The 16,944-nt window shown below is 34.2% G+C and overlaps 1 protein-coding gene across 4 annotated transcripts in view; it reads left to right on the top strand.

Moving 5' to 3' along the window:
- The window catches only part of PCLO (piccolo presynaptic cytomatrix protein), a 377,354-nt gene that overhangs the window by 322,147 nt on the left and 38,263 nt on the right, over positions 1-16,944 (top strand). For 3 of the 4 annotated variants that reach the window (XM_070507399.1, XM_014843189.3, XM_070507394.1), the window contains 2 exons: positions 954-1,095; positions 5,324-5,397. In XM_070507399.1, coding sequence (XP_070363500.1) covers positions 954-1,095; positions 5,324-5,397 — 216 coding nt within the window. Of the gene's footprint in view, positions 1-953; positions 1,096-5,323; positions 5,398-8,345; positions 8,491-16,944 lie in introns of those variants that run through there. The other variant, XM_070507398.1, reaches the window with a different exon arrangement.

Here is a 16,944-nt window from a genome sequence, read left to right as displayed (position 1 = left end):
TTCAGCATCAGCTGGGATTCAAAACCAGATTAGTATGATCAAAGATCATTTTTTTAAACTCTGACCATGTGGCAGAGGACAAATAACAAATTCAAAAATTTGCATGGAGAAATTTTCCCCCACAAAATAAGAGGAAACACTTGCCTCCTCTTCATTCTTCTTGCATTAAAATTTCCTCCCAAATCTTCTCTAATCTAGAACTCTAACAATATGAGTACTATACACTTACTGCATAATTTATAGCACAAATTTATAACTTTTCTTTGGGAATATGGATTCTTAGTTTCAAAAAATCAAACTCATGGGATATTTGAAACAAGTTCCAGTTATACAGTTTATGGAAATGCCTGAGGGGATAAAAATATCTTCAAATTTTAAAAAACCTGCTAGAGATAGTTGGTAGAGCGACATACAAACAAGCATAACATTTTCAATCTCTGCTTGAAAGTATCTATCTATTTTGCATCTTTACTTCTCAGGAGAAAACCAAATTATTGGTAATTAACATGGAAAATAATTTAGGAATTTTCCCTTATCCTGCTATTTCTATCTATGCAAGTCTTTCTAAACTCCTTTTTCCAAAATTCTTATATGTCTGCCATATCATGATTGCAATAATGTAGAAATAAACCACAAATAATAATAATAATAGAATAGTTACCTACTATTTAACTCAGTTTAAAAATCAGCTGGTTTATCCCTGGAAGTGATTGTTTTTTACTTTATGTCCAATAAAAACAATCAAGTAGGAAAAAACAATCAAGTACTTTAGTGTTGCCACTGCGCAATATTGGTTAAGGAAAAGAAAATGAAAGGCAGGTTAAGAAATGTGGAGTTCTTGCTGGAGCTGTTTCTTTATACATGTAAACGAAGAAAACTTATAATTATGCATTTGGAGATCGACGGGAGACTGACTGATTGACTGTGGTGTTGACTCTTCCCACACCATGCAGCAAAGCCTACCAATCAGCGGCCTGCAGAAAGCTCCGTGTCCACCGGCTCCTCGGGCAGCAGCTTTGGCAGCGGGTATAGCGTGGACAGCGAAGGAAGCAGCAGCGCTGCAGGGGAGGCTAATCTATTTCCTATTCCAAGGATGTAAGTGGTTCTTTTTTTTTTCTTCACTACAAAGTTAACAGTATCATGAGTACGCTTTTCTTGACATTTAACAAGAGATAACCAGATAATTATCCAATTCTGAGTCATTGTCCCTGAAGCACTTCAACTGTTCATGCCTACATAAAAAATTGACAGGAGAGATGGGATTAATAGAGCTAATTCTAAGGATGAATGCTAGTCACTACCGGAACTACTTAATCAGTGCAATCTGTATTTAATAGAAAAACAGCTAAAATAATAACTTAGCCATGCATGCCTGAATCAAGTTCAGCAGCAGGAGTAAATTCATGATTTCATCACATAACGATCAAACAAAAACATTGGTATTTGAGATAAGTATAGATTAATTTGCCTTGAATCACGAGAGATTTAAAGATATTTAAAGAACTTATATATCATATTTGAAATAGATAACACATTGGGCTATTCATGTAGCCTTTTCAACTATAAATCACAGTACAATTAAAATTGAAGATTTTGGGGCCGTGGCCGAGTGGTTGAGTTCGAGTGCTCTGCTTTGGCCGCCCAGGATTTCCCGGCTCTGATCCTGGGCGCCAACGCAGCTTCCCTCATCAAGTCATGTTGAGGCGGCTCCCACAAGCCACGACTAGAAGGACCTACAGCTAAGATATACAACTATGCACTGGGGGGATTTGGGGAGAAAAAGCAATTAAAAAAAAAGAAGATTGGCAACAGTTGTTAGCTCAGGTGCCAATCTTTAAAGTTGAAGATTTTGAAGTGTTTCCATATTTTCTAGAACATATATTAAGTAGTACATAGGTCCCTGAGTGGATACTTTTGGAATAAAGTCATTTGCAATATGTTAAGCCTCGAGAAAATCATACTGCAAAGAAAATACAAAACTAAAGCGGATTGTGTTTAGAATGTGTTAGAATGGGTTTAGTCATACTAGGGGCAAAATTTAGCAGCATCCAAGATAAATATGAGGTTATGTCTGCTCCAATATCAAAATCTAAACTTCCCCATCTTCCCTTCTCTCCAGAACTAGTTTTCTGGGTTTTCAAACCATCATTGGGCCACCCAGCTCCAGGATGCAGCCTGCTGTCTGGTTTTTCAAGGTCTGGATGCTAAAAATGGCTTCTGCATTTTTAAGTGTTCAAAAAGAAAAAACAAGAATGGCATTTTGTGATAAGTGAAAATTATATGAAATTGAAATTTCAGGGCTCATAAATTAAGTTCTGTTGGAACACAGCCACACCCATTCGCTTATGTGTTGCCTAATGCTGCTTCTGCCCTGTAGGGGCAGACTTGAGGAGTTGCAGCATAGACCACTCAAATCATGTACTATCCGGTCCTTTACAGGAAGACTTTGCAGACCCCTGATCTGGGCCCTTGTTAAAGGGTCTTTTTCATTTTCTCCATTATTGAGTGAAGCCTTTTCTGGGACTGGAGCTATTTCTCGTTTTGATGTCAGGTTTTTATAACTCTTTCCTTTTGATCCCCAGAATAGTTCTTATATTTAGATAATGGCTTAGTTTACAAAAGCAAAATAATGAGGAAAATGGATTTGTACAGTGAAAAATATGTTTATTTTGTGATTTTTCAATTGACATTTTTCCTGCTTAAATTGATTAATTATTGGATCACTTGTCCATCTATTTTTCTTTTTTTTTTTTTTTTGAGACTTAGGCTATGGATTCAATGGAGTTATCTGTATTCAGTCGGTTTTTTCTAATTGGAAATTATTTGTAAAAGGAGTCTGATCTCCTTATTCCTTAGCCTCTGATGATCCAGTTTGACTGAAAGGAATTTCAGCAAATTCATTGTATTCCTATCTCTAAACTGTAAATATCACATGAATTTGTAAAAGCTTGGCACCACACATCGCTTAATACCCTTCCAATTTATCTATACCTTTCAAAACACATCATTTAATAGTGATGAAAAAGTTATAACTTAATATAATGTATTTGAATGTCTGAAGTAGAAGTAGATTATGTGTTTTTTTACATACACACAACGTTCCAATTTTGTTTTTTCCTATTTTCCTGCTTCTCTTGTAAATCAAAGCCTTTCAAGACTGCCTAGGAGGCTATTGTTTTGCCATATGAGCACAGAGAAAATTCCCTTTTCTAGTATTACAGGATATGTGTAAGAAGCAGTATTTGGTAGTTCTGTTACATGACCCATGGTGTCTAACACAATTATTGCTTGGGCTAGCATAAGTGTTCAATAACTATTTGGTGATTGATTAACAAATATAGATTATAAAGTGTATAGTCAGAATGTTTTTGAGCTAACAATTATTTATTTATTAGGAATCCTGAAAAACTGCATCCTTCGCACGACCCACAGTTACGTTTCCTTTGTACTTCATTTAGATTCACTATGCTGCAAATTTTTCTGTATAATCTTTGAAATGCATCTAATATACATTTTGGCTAAGTACCGAAGGTTAAAGTCAGTTTTCATAGAAGCAAAGGCTGCAGCTGAATATCACCATTAAAATTCAAAATCTGGGACTCAAGATCAAATGAAAATTATTGAAAATTTATTTTCGTTACAATTACTGAAAATAATGACTTTGTTAAAGTTTCTCATAGTATAGGATAGTAATTTTTCAGCACTTTCATTTGCTAGGTTAGCACTACTAAGATGATCCTCATTGTCAATTGAGTTTCTCAGTAACATATCAAGACATATCAAGACATATCAAGGCATATCAAGACAGCTACTTGTCTTGACTCTCACTGAAGCAGTTTTACAAATTGAAGTTTTGTGCATTGCTTAATAAAGACTTTTTTTGTATATATTCAGACACAGACTATGTGGACGTATATGTGTATTTGTGTGTATATATATATTTCTAACATTTTTGCATATACTTGTTCCTTCACATAGCCACTTAATAAAAATTTGTGTTTAAACCTTTGACCTAGAATTGTCATAATGGAACAATGTGACGGCTTTCAAGATAAAATAATTTCTGAATTTACATCTGTTCCTCTTTCATTAAATGCAGAACCATTTCAATAGAATGGTAAGAGGATCTTTAAAGCAGTTTTCAAGTAAGATAATTGAATTCTTAAGAAATAAGTATAGTTACATTTTCAGTGGGTTCAGCAAACCAAATATTTTTGTGAAAGTAAGAAATAATTATTAGTAAGTCCTGCTATGTTAAAATTATTGCCTAGAAAGTATAATATCAAAACGTTCTTTTGTTCATGCACCCTCTTTAACACTTAAGGGCTTTTATTCCATCTTTTTAGAACATCTTGGATAAATATATATAATAGCAATGCTGAAATCTTTTGTGTGCCACGTAGCTTTTCCTCTCACTGAAGAAATAAAAAGTGGCCTATAGTCTTTTGGCTGTTATGTTCTCAGTATTCTGAACGCATAGTGCTCAAAGTATCATGAATTCTTCATCTATTTGGCCTTTCAGAAAGTTTGAGGCTGAAATTAAAAGCGAGTGGCAGACTTTGTCTGAATTTTAATGCCATTATGTGCATAACTATCTATTAATACTTTATATTTATCGAACCTTAAGATGCTTCAGGCACCGGTAAGCACTTTATATACACTTTCCATGTGATTATTTCACAACCAAAAAGTAGCTAATATTACTATCTTTACAGTACAAAGGAAGAAATAGTCTTCACCACATTAAGTAGATTTGCCTTAGATATAGCACGAAGTAGCAAAGCCAGAAGCAGAGATCAACTAGTCTAACTTCAAAAGCCAATATGATACACACAGCTGAAAACGCAGGAAGGATCAGAAAGAAGGTCACTAAGTGAAATCAAACTCTGTATTATTACAATATTATTTTTATGTTATTTAATTCAAAATTTTCCTCCTCATTAAAGGATCTATAACAACTCATAGTAATGAAATCTGAAGATATAAAAACCCTTCTCACTTCTTGAGCTAAAAATGGAAAAAAACAACCCTCTAATTCTAAAACAAAACCTGAAAATTTCATGATGGTCTGATCTTTGATAAATGAATCAACAGATAAGACACTGAATTTTGAGGTATTATGTTTGGACTAAGTAGCAAAAATAAAGTTCCCATTTTAAAATTAACATGATATACAGAAATTTACTGTGTTTATATTTGGCATTCAAGTAATTTATGGCAGATCTGAATATGTAATGTCATTCTATTTCTGTGAACTCAGCCTCCTCATTTGCATTTAGGAGATCATTATTGAATACATAACCTTTTATTTTGTTTACAACAGAGGGAAAATGGGGCAGAATGGACAAGAGCCTGTGAAACAGCCAGGAGTAGGAGTGGGACTGGCAGACACTGAAGGTAAGTTAAAATTCACAGCACTGGATTTGGTTGAATCTATATGCTACACTCTAAGTGTTTGATTTGTTTTCTTTTAACATGAAATTAATTTCTAAATATCAATGGTAAAAGCACTAGGAAGTAAGTCATCATTATCTATGTTATCTATTAAATTAGAATAACTTTGCGACCTCATTTAACAATTCTCAATTTCCTCATTCATATTTAACATTTAAGTACTTTGGGATGCTAAAAATTTTAAAGAGCAAGAAGAATGAGAAGGATGACAGGAAAGAGACTCGGAAGACTTTCTCAGGGAAAAAAATACCTTCTTGAAATTAAAAAAAAAAAAATTTCATTTAAAATACCATGCATACAGAAATTAAATCATGAAACTTAACTTAACACAATGGAAATTCTTAAATATGTGGAGCTAGGAAGAAGCCAATGGTGTAAAAATCATTTTATAAAAAACATAATGACTGAACTAACTTCTAAGGTGAAAATCTAATTTGAAATTAAATTTTGTATTATTAAACGAATGGTAAATGTATTACAAAAATGCCAAAAATAATCCTTAACTTCAGCAAACACATAATTAGCATCTGTAAGATACACAATGAGTAGCTTCTCTTTCATAATATTGTGATAAGATCTGATAGCACTGTTACGCTTCATGAACTGTACTAACCTGCCAACCATTTTAACTATCCTAATGACTACACTCTTCTAAGTACTGTTCATATATTATCTCATTTAATTCTTTTTTTCCCGTTTTATTGAGAAATAATTGACATATGTCACTGTTTGATTTACATGTACTGTGAAACAATTACCACAATAGGTTCAGCTAACATTCATCTTCTCATATAGATACATACAATAAAAAAAAAGAAAGAAAAAAATGAAAAAAAATTTTCCTTTTCATGAGAACTCTTAGGATTTACTCTCAACTACTTTCCTATATATGATACAGCAGTGTTAGCTATAGTCATCATGTTGTACATTACATCCCTAGTACTTATTTACCTTATAACTGGAAGTTTGTACCTTTTGACCACCTTCCTCCAATTCCCCCTCTCCCCACCCTTTGCCTCTGGTGACCCCAAGTCTGATCTCTTTTTCTAGGAGTTTGGTTTTCGTTGTTGTTGTTGTTGTTGTTGTTTGTAGATTCCACATATAAGGGAGATCATACAGTATTTGTCTTTCTCTGTCTCACTTATTTCACTCAGGATAATGCCTTCAAGGTTTATCCATGTTGTCGCAAATTGTAGGATTCCCTCATTTTTTATGGCTGAATAATACTCTATCATATATATACCACAATTTATTTATCCATTCACTCATTGGTGGACACTTCAGTTGCTTCCATGTCATGGGTATTGTAAATAATGCTGCTGTGAACATGGGGGTGCAGATATCTTTTCAAGTTACTGTTTTTGTTTCCTTTGGATATATTCCCAGAAGTGGAATTGTTGGATCATATGATAGTTCTACCTTTAATTTTTTGAGGATCCTGTATACTATTTTCCATAGTGGCTGTACCAATATACAGTCCCACCAACAGGACACAAGTTCTCCCTTTTCTCCACATCCATGTCCACAATTGTCTTCTCTGGTGTTTTTGATGATAGCCATTCTAACATTCTTCCATTTATTTGTATCTTCTTAGATTTCTTTCATCGCTATCTTGTAGTTGTCAGAATAGAGATCTTTCACCTCCTTAGTTAAATTTATTTCTGAATTATTTATTTGATGCTATTGCAGATGGAATGAATTTCTTTATTTCTTTTTCAGAAAATTTGTTGTTAGTGTATAGAAATTCCACTGATTTTTGAATGTTAATTTTGTATGCTGCAACTTTACTGAATTCATTGATTAGATGTAATGGTTTTTTTGGTTGAGTCTTTAGGATTTTCTGTATAAAAAAATTATGTTATCTGCAAATAGAGACAGTTTTACTTCCTCCTTTCCAATTCTGATACCTTTTATTTCTTTTTCTTGCCTGATTGCTCTAGCCATTCTATTCTATGTTGAATAGGAGGGGTGAGAGTGAACACCCTTGTCTTATTCCTGATCTTAGAGGAAAAGTTTTCAACCTTTCACTATTGAGTGTGGTGTTAGCTGTGGGTCACTTAATTCTTAAAATTGCCTCTAAAGATGAATAATACCATATGCTGGTCTTATATAAAGAGAAACTGAATGCAAGCATCATACAAGATAAGAGCAAGTGACTTGAATCCAGGAAAATGGTGCCAAATTACATGCTATTAACAAGAATGGTTAATGGCATGGCATCACAAGGACGTTATATGGGGAAATAGGAAACCCTGGTTTGGGTTCAAATCTGGTCCTGTTACCTAACTGATGTCCTGATCCCTATCTTCAGAAACCTCATCTGACAATTGCTAGATCTAAGTGGTGCCTAAGTTGCTTCATGGACTTAAGTGGATATCACATTTTTATGGTTCTACTAGTTTTTATTTGGACTTCATTCAAAAACTGTTCTTCCCCTACCTGTTGCCATGTTCCTCCGGGTTAAAAATCCACCTATCTCTTTCTCCACCATCTCTCTGCATACATTCAACTTTGGCTTATATGTTGATTAGTCCCAAATCTACCAGCCAAACTCCCTGGAATTCAGACTCAGATAGTGCATGTTCATCAGGCATTTGTGTCCAACCAAGAAAATAGAAATCACCCTGAGTATTTAAAATAGAGGAAACTTATGGCTGGAAATTATTATATGCTCATGAAAGAGGCTTGGAAACTGAGCAAGAGACAGTGAAGTAGCAGAAGGAAGCCAGTGTCCCTGTAGGTTGGAGGCCATTGAGAGCTCAAACCAGGATGAGCCTGTCTTTTTGGGAGCGAGAGACAAGGACGAAGCACAGCAAATGCCAGAAATGTATCTCAAGATAAACAAGGATGGGGAGAAATATCCCACTTTCTCTCTTACTCCCATTTGCCAGTCTCTGCCATTGCCTGATGAAATCCAGCTGGAAAACAACTGACAAGAGAGACTGGGGAACAGCCTAGGGAGAAGCTACTCTGAGAAGAGGGCTGGAGAAAGACTGAGAATGCATCTGAGGGCACAAAGGCAGAAGGCTGGCACAATATTTTGCCTGGAGATCCCACTGATGCATCAAACTACGTATGCCCTGAACTTAGTACACCCTCTTCTCTATTTTGTCTCCTTCTCCTACATACTTCTACCACTCACAGAATCTGTGCCTATTTATGCCATAATTTGTGTTTTCTTATCATTGTTTTTTGATTTAAATTTACCTACTTCTACACCTGTCTCCTCCATAAGGCTGAACAACTCTCAGACCAGAGCTTTGGTTTATTCATCTTGGTGTCCCTGCACTTAGCAGAAAGCCTTACCCATAGAGTTGCTTCAAGAATGTTTGTTGACTGAATACATAAACAATATAATTATATATAAATGTGATGGACATTGATGTTCATGTGATTCTAGAATTCAAGTGTATAGAGAAGCAATTCACGTGCTGTTTTTTCAAAGTTTCAGCTGTTTAATTTCACTTCTCTTTTAATCTTAAAGTTTATAAATAAATTATTTTAGTATAAATGTTAACAACTATCAATGAGTAGAAATTATTCATACCAGTCCCACTTTCTTCTTTCATATCAGTCCCATATGAAACATGCTTGTTTTCCAAGGAGTTAATCATAGGCTACTTTGTACTTTACTTAAACTTATGAGTCAATATGTTTACATTTTAGTGAAAAGACCCTTATCAACAATCTCAGATTAGTTATTGAGCAGAGGGGTGGGGGTTGAAGATGGGAACAAGATGGAATATGTAATGTAATGTGAGTTGCTTATAGTCAGGTGTCCTTTTAACAGCAATATTTTGGACCAATTTTTTTTGACTGAGTTACTTCTCACATTTTGACTATAAACAAATTTAAAATTGACGTATCTACATAAAGTTGGGCATGAATAGTTCTATAAGAAATTGCTAATAACATGGAAAAGAAAACTGTAATGAATTTTAAACCTTTAGAAACAATTTTAAATTAAGAAGAATAGATAGACAAAGAATGGAAAGAAAATTATTAAATTAGACAGAAGTTTATTTATTCTTAGCAGATAGGAAGAAGACATGAATTTAAAGTTCAAGGTTCTATTTTGCCCACATAGAGATATGGGGTCAACGTTGTGGAGGTGTATGTATGGGATCAACGTTGTGGAGGTGTATGTATGTATGGGGTCAACGTTGTGGAGGTGTGTGTATGGGGTCAACGTTGTGGAGGTGTGTGTATGGGGTCAACGTTGTGGAGGTGTGTGTATGGGGTCAACGTTGTGGAGGTGTGTGTATGGGGTCAACGTTGTGGAGGTGTGTGTATGGGGTCAACGTTGTGGAGGTGTGTGTATGGGGTCAACGTTGTGGAGGTGTGTGTATGGGGTCAACGTTGTGGAGGTGTGTGTATGGGGTCAACGTTGTGGAGGTGTGTGTATGGGGTCAACGTTGTGGAGGTGTGTGTATGGGGTCAACGTTGTGGAGGTGTATGTATGAAGCATGTTTTGTTTGTTTTGAGTGGTCCAGAATGTTGCCTTCACTTCCCTTTGTTGTCAGTCAATATAAACAGCCAATTCATGAGAAAATAAAAAACAAACAAAACAGAGTTAGTTTAAATTTGTTTTTAGACAGAATATATAATTTCCTGATTGGATTGTTCCTTCTTTTAATTCTTCACCAGGGCACTTATCTTTGTAGATAAGTACAATTTTCTTGAAGTTGTCGATTCTTGTAATGTTCTACTTCATCTTGAGGCTTCATATTATTCATTTAAGTACTTTGTTTTGTGAACACCTCAGTCAGCTCTAAGGGAAATTGATCTACAAAGATAGGCTCTAGGAGAGCATACTTTAAATCAAAAGTATATCATAGATTTTAAGTAATCACCTTTAGATAGTTTTTCATAAAATTTTTATTCTTGTTTTGAAATTACAGTGTACAGAATACAAAAAATAATGTTTGTTTTCTTGGGTTGAAATTTTGTGTGAAGCATGTTGTTGAGATTGTTTTTAATGCTAAATAGCCATGTCCTTATTCACTTATTGAGCAGTCTACTTATTCTGGGTTCTAATAAAGAAAAAATCTATTTTCCACTTAGTCATTTTCTCTAATAATGTTTCATCTTCTTTATAGCAGTGACTCATAAATTTCAAGCCCAGCATGAGATTAGTTCAGTGGGTCAGAATATGAGATCAGGGCCCGCCTGGTGGTGCAGCGGTTAAGCACTCCCGTTCCATTTTGGCGGCCCGGGGTTCGTTGGTTCGGATCCCGGGCACAGACATGGCACCACTTGGCATGCCATGCTGTGGTAAGCATCCCACATATAAAGTAGGGGAAGATGGGCGTGGATGTTAGCTCAGGGCCAGTCTTCCTCAGCGAAAAGAGGAGGATTGGCAGTTAGCTCAGGGCTAATCTTACCCCCCCCCCGAAAAAAATAGAATATGAGATCAATCAAAGGTTGTGGGATTCTGACCTAAGTTGTAATGGAAAATAGTAATACTCTTGTAGACTATCCCTACTAATGAATGATTGAACTTTCACAGTTTAAATAAATGCACAATGTAAAGCGAAAGTAAGCGCTATGTTTGGCACATGATTAACATCCTTTAAATTGTAGCTATTATTAAATTAGTAGTGGATATAAGAGAGAGCCATTGGATCTGTCCAAAGGAGTGATATTAGTCAAGATTGATAAAATCTCCTGCACTTGTTGGGACAGCTATACAAGACCACTTTTAAAGATTTAGAGCAAATTAATTAGACTTTCCAATTGTATTGATCAGGTTTTCCCTACTTACGTTAAAACCTCTAATACCCTCAAAAATAGAGATTTGGCCCTTTCTTACATTTTTTAAAATTAGATGTATTTAATAGTGCTATTATTTGCTAGTAGGCATCCATGTATGTTACACATGGTGACTGGCTTGACACATTTATTCTCTTAAACCAGATGTCCACGAGCTTTAGCAGCAGGCATTAAGATCTTCATATGAGGCTTAATTTGCCTGGCTGCATGCACTTAAGGAACATATAACCCTAATAAATCATTTATTTTCTTAAGTATCTTTGGAAGCCTGAATTTAATCACTTAATTTACATTTTCAGTGGGCCAGAGCAAATAAACCTCTACCATTATAGAAATATGCTAAGTTCTACTCACAAATATTTTCAAATAATTGTGTGAAGCACATCACCAATAATGTTAACCTAAGGAGGGGAGGATGGAGAGGGGAGCAGGGCAGAGAAAAAGATTTCATTCAATATCTTACTGGAAGTCTTTTTAAATTTTTTTGAAAAAGCATAATAATTTATGTAGAAAAAATGGAAATCTATACTGACCCAAGCAATCTCATTTTAACTGGCATCTCAAGTCTATCTTATATGCATAGATATTTTATACATAGCTCTGACAGTGATTAGTATGAGTCCTTTTTAGGTGAATGAACATGCTTGCAAAGTCCATGAAACAAGTATGAAACAGAAATGACTTCCTACATTAAACCAATAAAAATCTAGGCCTCAGTATTAGAGTCCTCTGTCTTGTTATCTTGTTTTGATAAACACAAAAAGGTTTTTTTTTAATCATTTTCTCCAGTGTTTTCTCTTTTTTAATAGGAAAAAGGGATGGAGTAAATGATAGATTATTTCTCTAAGGGTTTGTAGATTGGAATATCCAAGTGCTCTATATAAAATACTCGTCTAATTTCCTCTCTTTCCTTGTCCAACTGGATTGTTTAAAAATTACCCTGCAAAGAGAAAAATATAAAAGCACTCTGGAAGACCCTCAATTAGAACATAATAACAGCTGTTATTAGGGCATCTGATAAGTCACTCAGCCAATAGTTAGTGAACACCTGTTGTCAGTGGCACTGGGATAATTCTGGGGATGCGCTGTGGAATGTGACACAGTCCTTGCCCAACAGGAGTTCCTAGTAGAGTTCCCACTACTATATAATAGTTACACTCTCGTTCCAGAAGAAAAGTTCATGTCGACTCCAGACTCTCATTTCTTCAGGCTCTAGTTCCAATTAAACTAAGGAACTTTCAAATTAAACGTGTAACATCTTTTTTGTGTGTCTTCTATATATCACTCCTCATTATTTTGGTATTTTTCTAAGTTTCTTCATTTTATTGAGGTCAAGCGTAATCTTTCAAGGAAATAATTTTTAAATAAAAAATTATCTTTAAGTTCACCTGTATTGAAGCTGACAATGGATAAAATTTATTTACAACATATTAATTTTTATAGATGTGTTATAAAGAAGTGTGATATTTGATTTTTATGTCAATTTTGAGATCAAGATGTTATTAAAAGTAATGCGATTTGTGGATTGTTTGTGCCATTTGATTACTTAGTCCTATATATATCGTACTTAAAAACTGGCCTATGTGCACATTATGTTACAAAACTGTTTTCAGCAGAGTGAATATATTTGTTTGTGAGCTTGTTGCCCTAATTTTACCCCTATACTGTATTTTTTATATTTCCAAAGTTGATTAATACTAAATATGAATATGTCTATTATATGCACGACATTGTGTTAAAAATCTGGACGCTACAGAGATCAATTCAGTACATCTGCTGATCTGAGGAAGCTTACGACCTAGACATCTATAATCAACCAGTGAGCATGCAGGCTCAACCAGTATGTACAGCCACTGAGTATTCACATTGGTTGGAGACTCTGCCACACCTATTGTTAAGTATTTTATCACCTTTAATAACAGTAATGGAAAGAAGAATTATGAGAAAAATTCACATGTAAGAGAGGAAATTATGTGCTTTGGGATTTCGTCATTGTAAAGCATTTCTAAATCTGTATGAGTCAGGACACGGTTTTGGGAAAGAAGTTACACGTGGTAACTGCTTTGACAGATGGACAAGGTCCAAACATGCGGCAATGGGAGAGGCGAATTCCCGACTGGAGGAACAGTATGAGGAAAGATGCAATAGGAGAAAGGGTTAGTCTACATGGGGGAAAAGTAATCTAAAAGTACGAGTAACATACTATGTGAACAAACGGTTGAGTCCAGTGCTTTTAAAATGGCAATTTAAATTCTTGACTTTTACTCCTGAACTTAAATACAAAAATATGGGGGGGGGTTAAACTTATAAATAATTTCATTTATCATTTCTTCTTTAATTATTTGCTTAGATATTTTCTACCCACGTAAGGATGTTAGGTACATGATGATTTCTACTTTCTTCTGGCTCTTTTGTGGTGTGAAAGGCAATATTTAGTTATTTAAATCAATTTCTTTTATTCCATGTGATAAAGTAGTAGTCAACCAATTTTCCTGGAAATGTTTGTTGAATAAAGTTTCCTTTCCTCACTAATATGAAATACCACATTCATCAAACTCAAAATTTTCAAGTATACTTATGTCTGGTAATAGGGTTTACGGAGTATTTCATTAACTTATCTGTCTATTTGTATCTTTCAATGCCACAATTATTCAATTACGCTAATTTTATTTTCAGTTTTCCTAAATTGGACTGTTTTTACTGATGTGTTTTTTAACATATTTTTAAAGGAACTTTACAACTCTCTTTGTTGAGAAGCAAAGGAAATTCCATATCAATATTTGTTGAAATTATATTAAAACTCTAACATAATTTTGAGAGAATTGACATCCTTACATATAATGTTTTCTTATTCATCAACGTGTTATATTTTTATATGCCAATTTGGATGTGCCAATTTTTATATGCATGATATTAGGCAAGTTATTCAAATTCTCTAAGTCTCCGGTTCCTAAACTATAAAAGTAAGAATAACAATAGTACCTACCTTATCAGTGTGTTGCCAGGATTGATGGAAATAATGAGTGTAAGGTGCTTGGTACCATAGCTGGTACATAGTCCATAAATGCTAGCTATTATTGTCCCAATCATTGGCTATGTCATGCAAGTGACTACTCCTGGCCCCATTTTTCCCAAGCCTTTTAAATTTATGTTCTCTAAAATGATTTCTTTTTCTGCCTTTGGCATTCCACCAGAAAAGATGTTTCCAGTTTGTTTTGAAAAGGTGATACATATTTTTTATTACAGTATTTCAGACAGCCTGCTCCTCAACATCATTCTGGTGTGGTTCTTTGTATAGTAATGTCTCCTCTTTGTAGAGGATGGCTTCCCTGGACCTTATCATATTTTCCTAAATTACCTGAGTTTAAAATTCAGTGTTACTGATTTCTAGTCCTGGATTACTTGCTAGGAATTTAAAATTGAAGGAAACTACTGAAAAATAGTCTATTATTGAAATATAAAAAAAATTATGGGTCTTTACTCTGAGCCAGATTCATCTCTGGCACTTATTGATTGACCACTAAAAAGTTAAATGAATTAAATTTCGAAAAGATATCTTGAATATTTCTTAGACTTAGCACACATCAAAGAGTTGGCAATTGCTAAATTTAAAACCCAAAATATTGTAGACTTTCAGAGATTAGTGTCTCTAATGGCAGTTTTTAATATTTTTTAAAAAGTCTTCTTTCTTTGCCTAGAAGTCCCTGAGATGCTTGCTTTGGGAGTTGGTGCTCTGATTTATCTATGAGAGAGAGGTTTTTGAATCAAGATAAGGACATTGAAACATAGCAAAGAGTACTGAATGAATATAAGCCAAGAATAGTCTCTTATCATAGATGTAGAAAATTAACAAAAAAGATGTATAAATATTATAGATATATAATGTTTACTCTGTTCTAAATGCTTTTACATCATCTGGTTCATTTATCACAAAACAGTAGGCAATGTAGATATGGAATAATGATTTCCACTTTAGACTTATGGAAACAGAGACCCAGAACAAAGAAACTATTCACCCAGAGTCACATAGCAACTAATTAAACAGTCAGGGTTAAAATCTAAAGATATATAATCTAATATTACCTGACACTTATCCATTGTACTTTGCAACTTTTTTATTTTGATATTGATGGTCACAGTGCTCTTGCATGAAAAACTATTTTAAATTTATATGATTGTCTGCAATGATTGGAAAGGAAAATATCCAACACTGTTGATGATTATAGCCAATTAACTAATATCATTATCAATTACATTATAGGCATTATGCGGCTTACCTAAAAAATAAGAAATCTTGTTTTATCAGATATTAAAAATTTCCAGGCAGGTCCTGTGGCTGAGTGGTTAAAGTTCTGCACGCTCTGCTTTGGGGGCCCTGGGTTCACACAGACCTACTCCACTTATCAGCCATGCTGTGGAGGCATCCCACATACAAAGTAGAGGAGGATTGGCACAGATGTTAGCTCAGGGCTAATATTCCTCAGAAAAAAATCCATAAATTTACTGTACTCAAAACAGCATTGTATTAACACAAAATAGAAAAATACACAAATGGAATAACATAGACAGTGCATACAGTGCATATATGGTTATAGTATTATAAAATTTCAATGAAATGGACATTTTAATCCAGTAGAAAAAGATAGCTTATTTTGCAAATAGTTGTATGATAATTTTCTTCTTTAAGAAAAACGTGACTCCTAGATCATGCCGTATACCAAATAATTTTAACCTGGATTAAGAAAATAAGATTTAAAAATAAAATAATAAAAATATTTTAAGGAAATTTAGGAGAATATTTGTATAACTTTAGTAGGGTGGGCAGGACAGCTTTATAAGCATTACAAGAAACCCATAAACCAAAAAATGAGAGATGTTTTTGTCTGCAAAAACTAATGATATTTATATGCTAAAAGAAACCAAAAGCAAAGGCAACAAGCAAATGATGATTAGGCTAAAAAAAATATATATATTATATATTAATATATATCTGATCACCAAATGATTACTATCCTAAATAAATATCTCTCGCATTTTGCTCAATCAAGAGGAAAAAACATGGTGGAAGGTCATGAACTGGCTTTTCAGTAAAACTGGCATTCCACTGAACAGAAATTATCAACAAACTTATAATTGTTAAAACAAGAAATTTAAATGATAAAGTCATGAGGTTCAAATTCTAGCTAGTAGTAATTCCACAGAAAGTAGAGAAAATGGAGAGAAACATTATTTAAAAAATAGTACATTTTCTCCCAAAATGAAGAAAATAAACCTTCACATTGGAAAGGCAATGAATGAGATCTACATAATGGGACAACATCCTAATGGTTCAGAAAACAAAAGGTGTAAAGAAGATTCCCAATATTTCTAGAGACAATTAATTAATTAATTCAAATACATTATATACAAGGAGGAAGGATAAGAATCCATACAATTTCCCTACAGCAATAATAAACTCTTAAAAGAAAAGGGGGTAATGAGTAATGCCCTTGAAATTCCAAGTGGAAGCGAATATAAAGTAAAATTCTGTGCACAAACCATCTGTCAAGTGTAAGGGTTGAATAAAAATCATTTTAGGAGGGCTAGGCCTCAAAAATTTTACTTACCATGCTACCTGTCTGGAAGTTATTTGAGGATATGCATCACCAAAGTAGAGAATAAACCACGCTCAAACACACACAAACTCACACACACAGAAACTTGGGACCCAAGAGACAA

This window comes from Equus asinus, chromosome 1 (assembly GCF_041296235.1).
Source record: "Equus asinus isolate D_3611 breed Donkey chromosome 1, EquAss-T2T_v2, whole genome shotgun sequence".
Taxonomy (NCBI): domain Eukaryota; kingdom Metazoa; phylum Chordata; class Mammalia; order Perissodactyla; family Equidae; genus Equus; species Equus asinus.
This window is presented reverse-complemented; position numbering and strand designations above follow the sequence as displayed.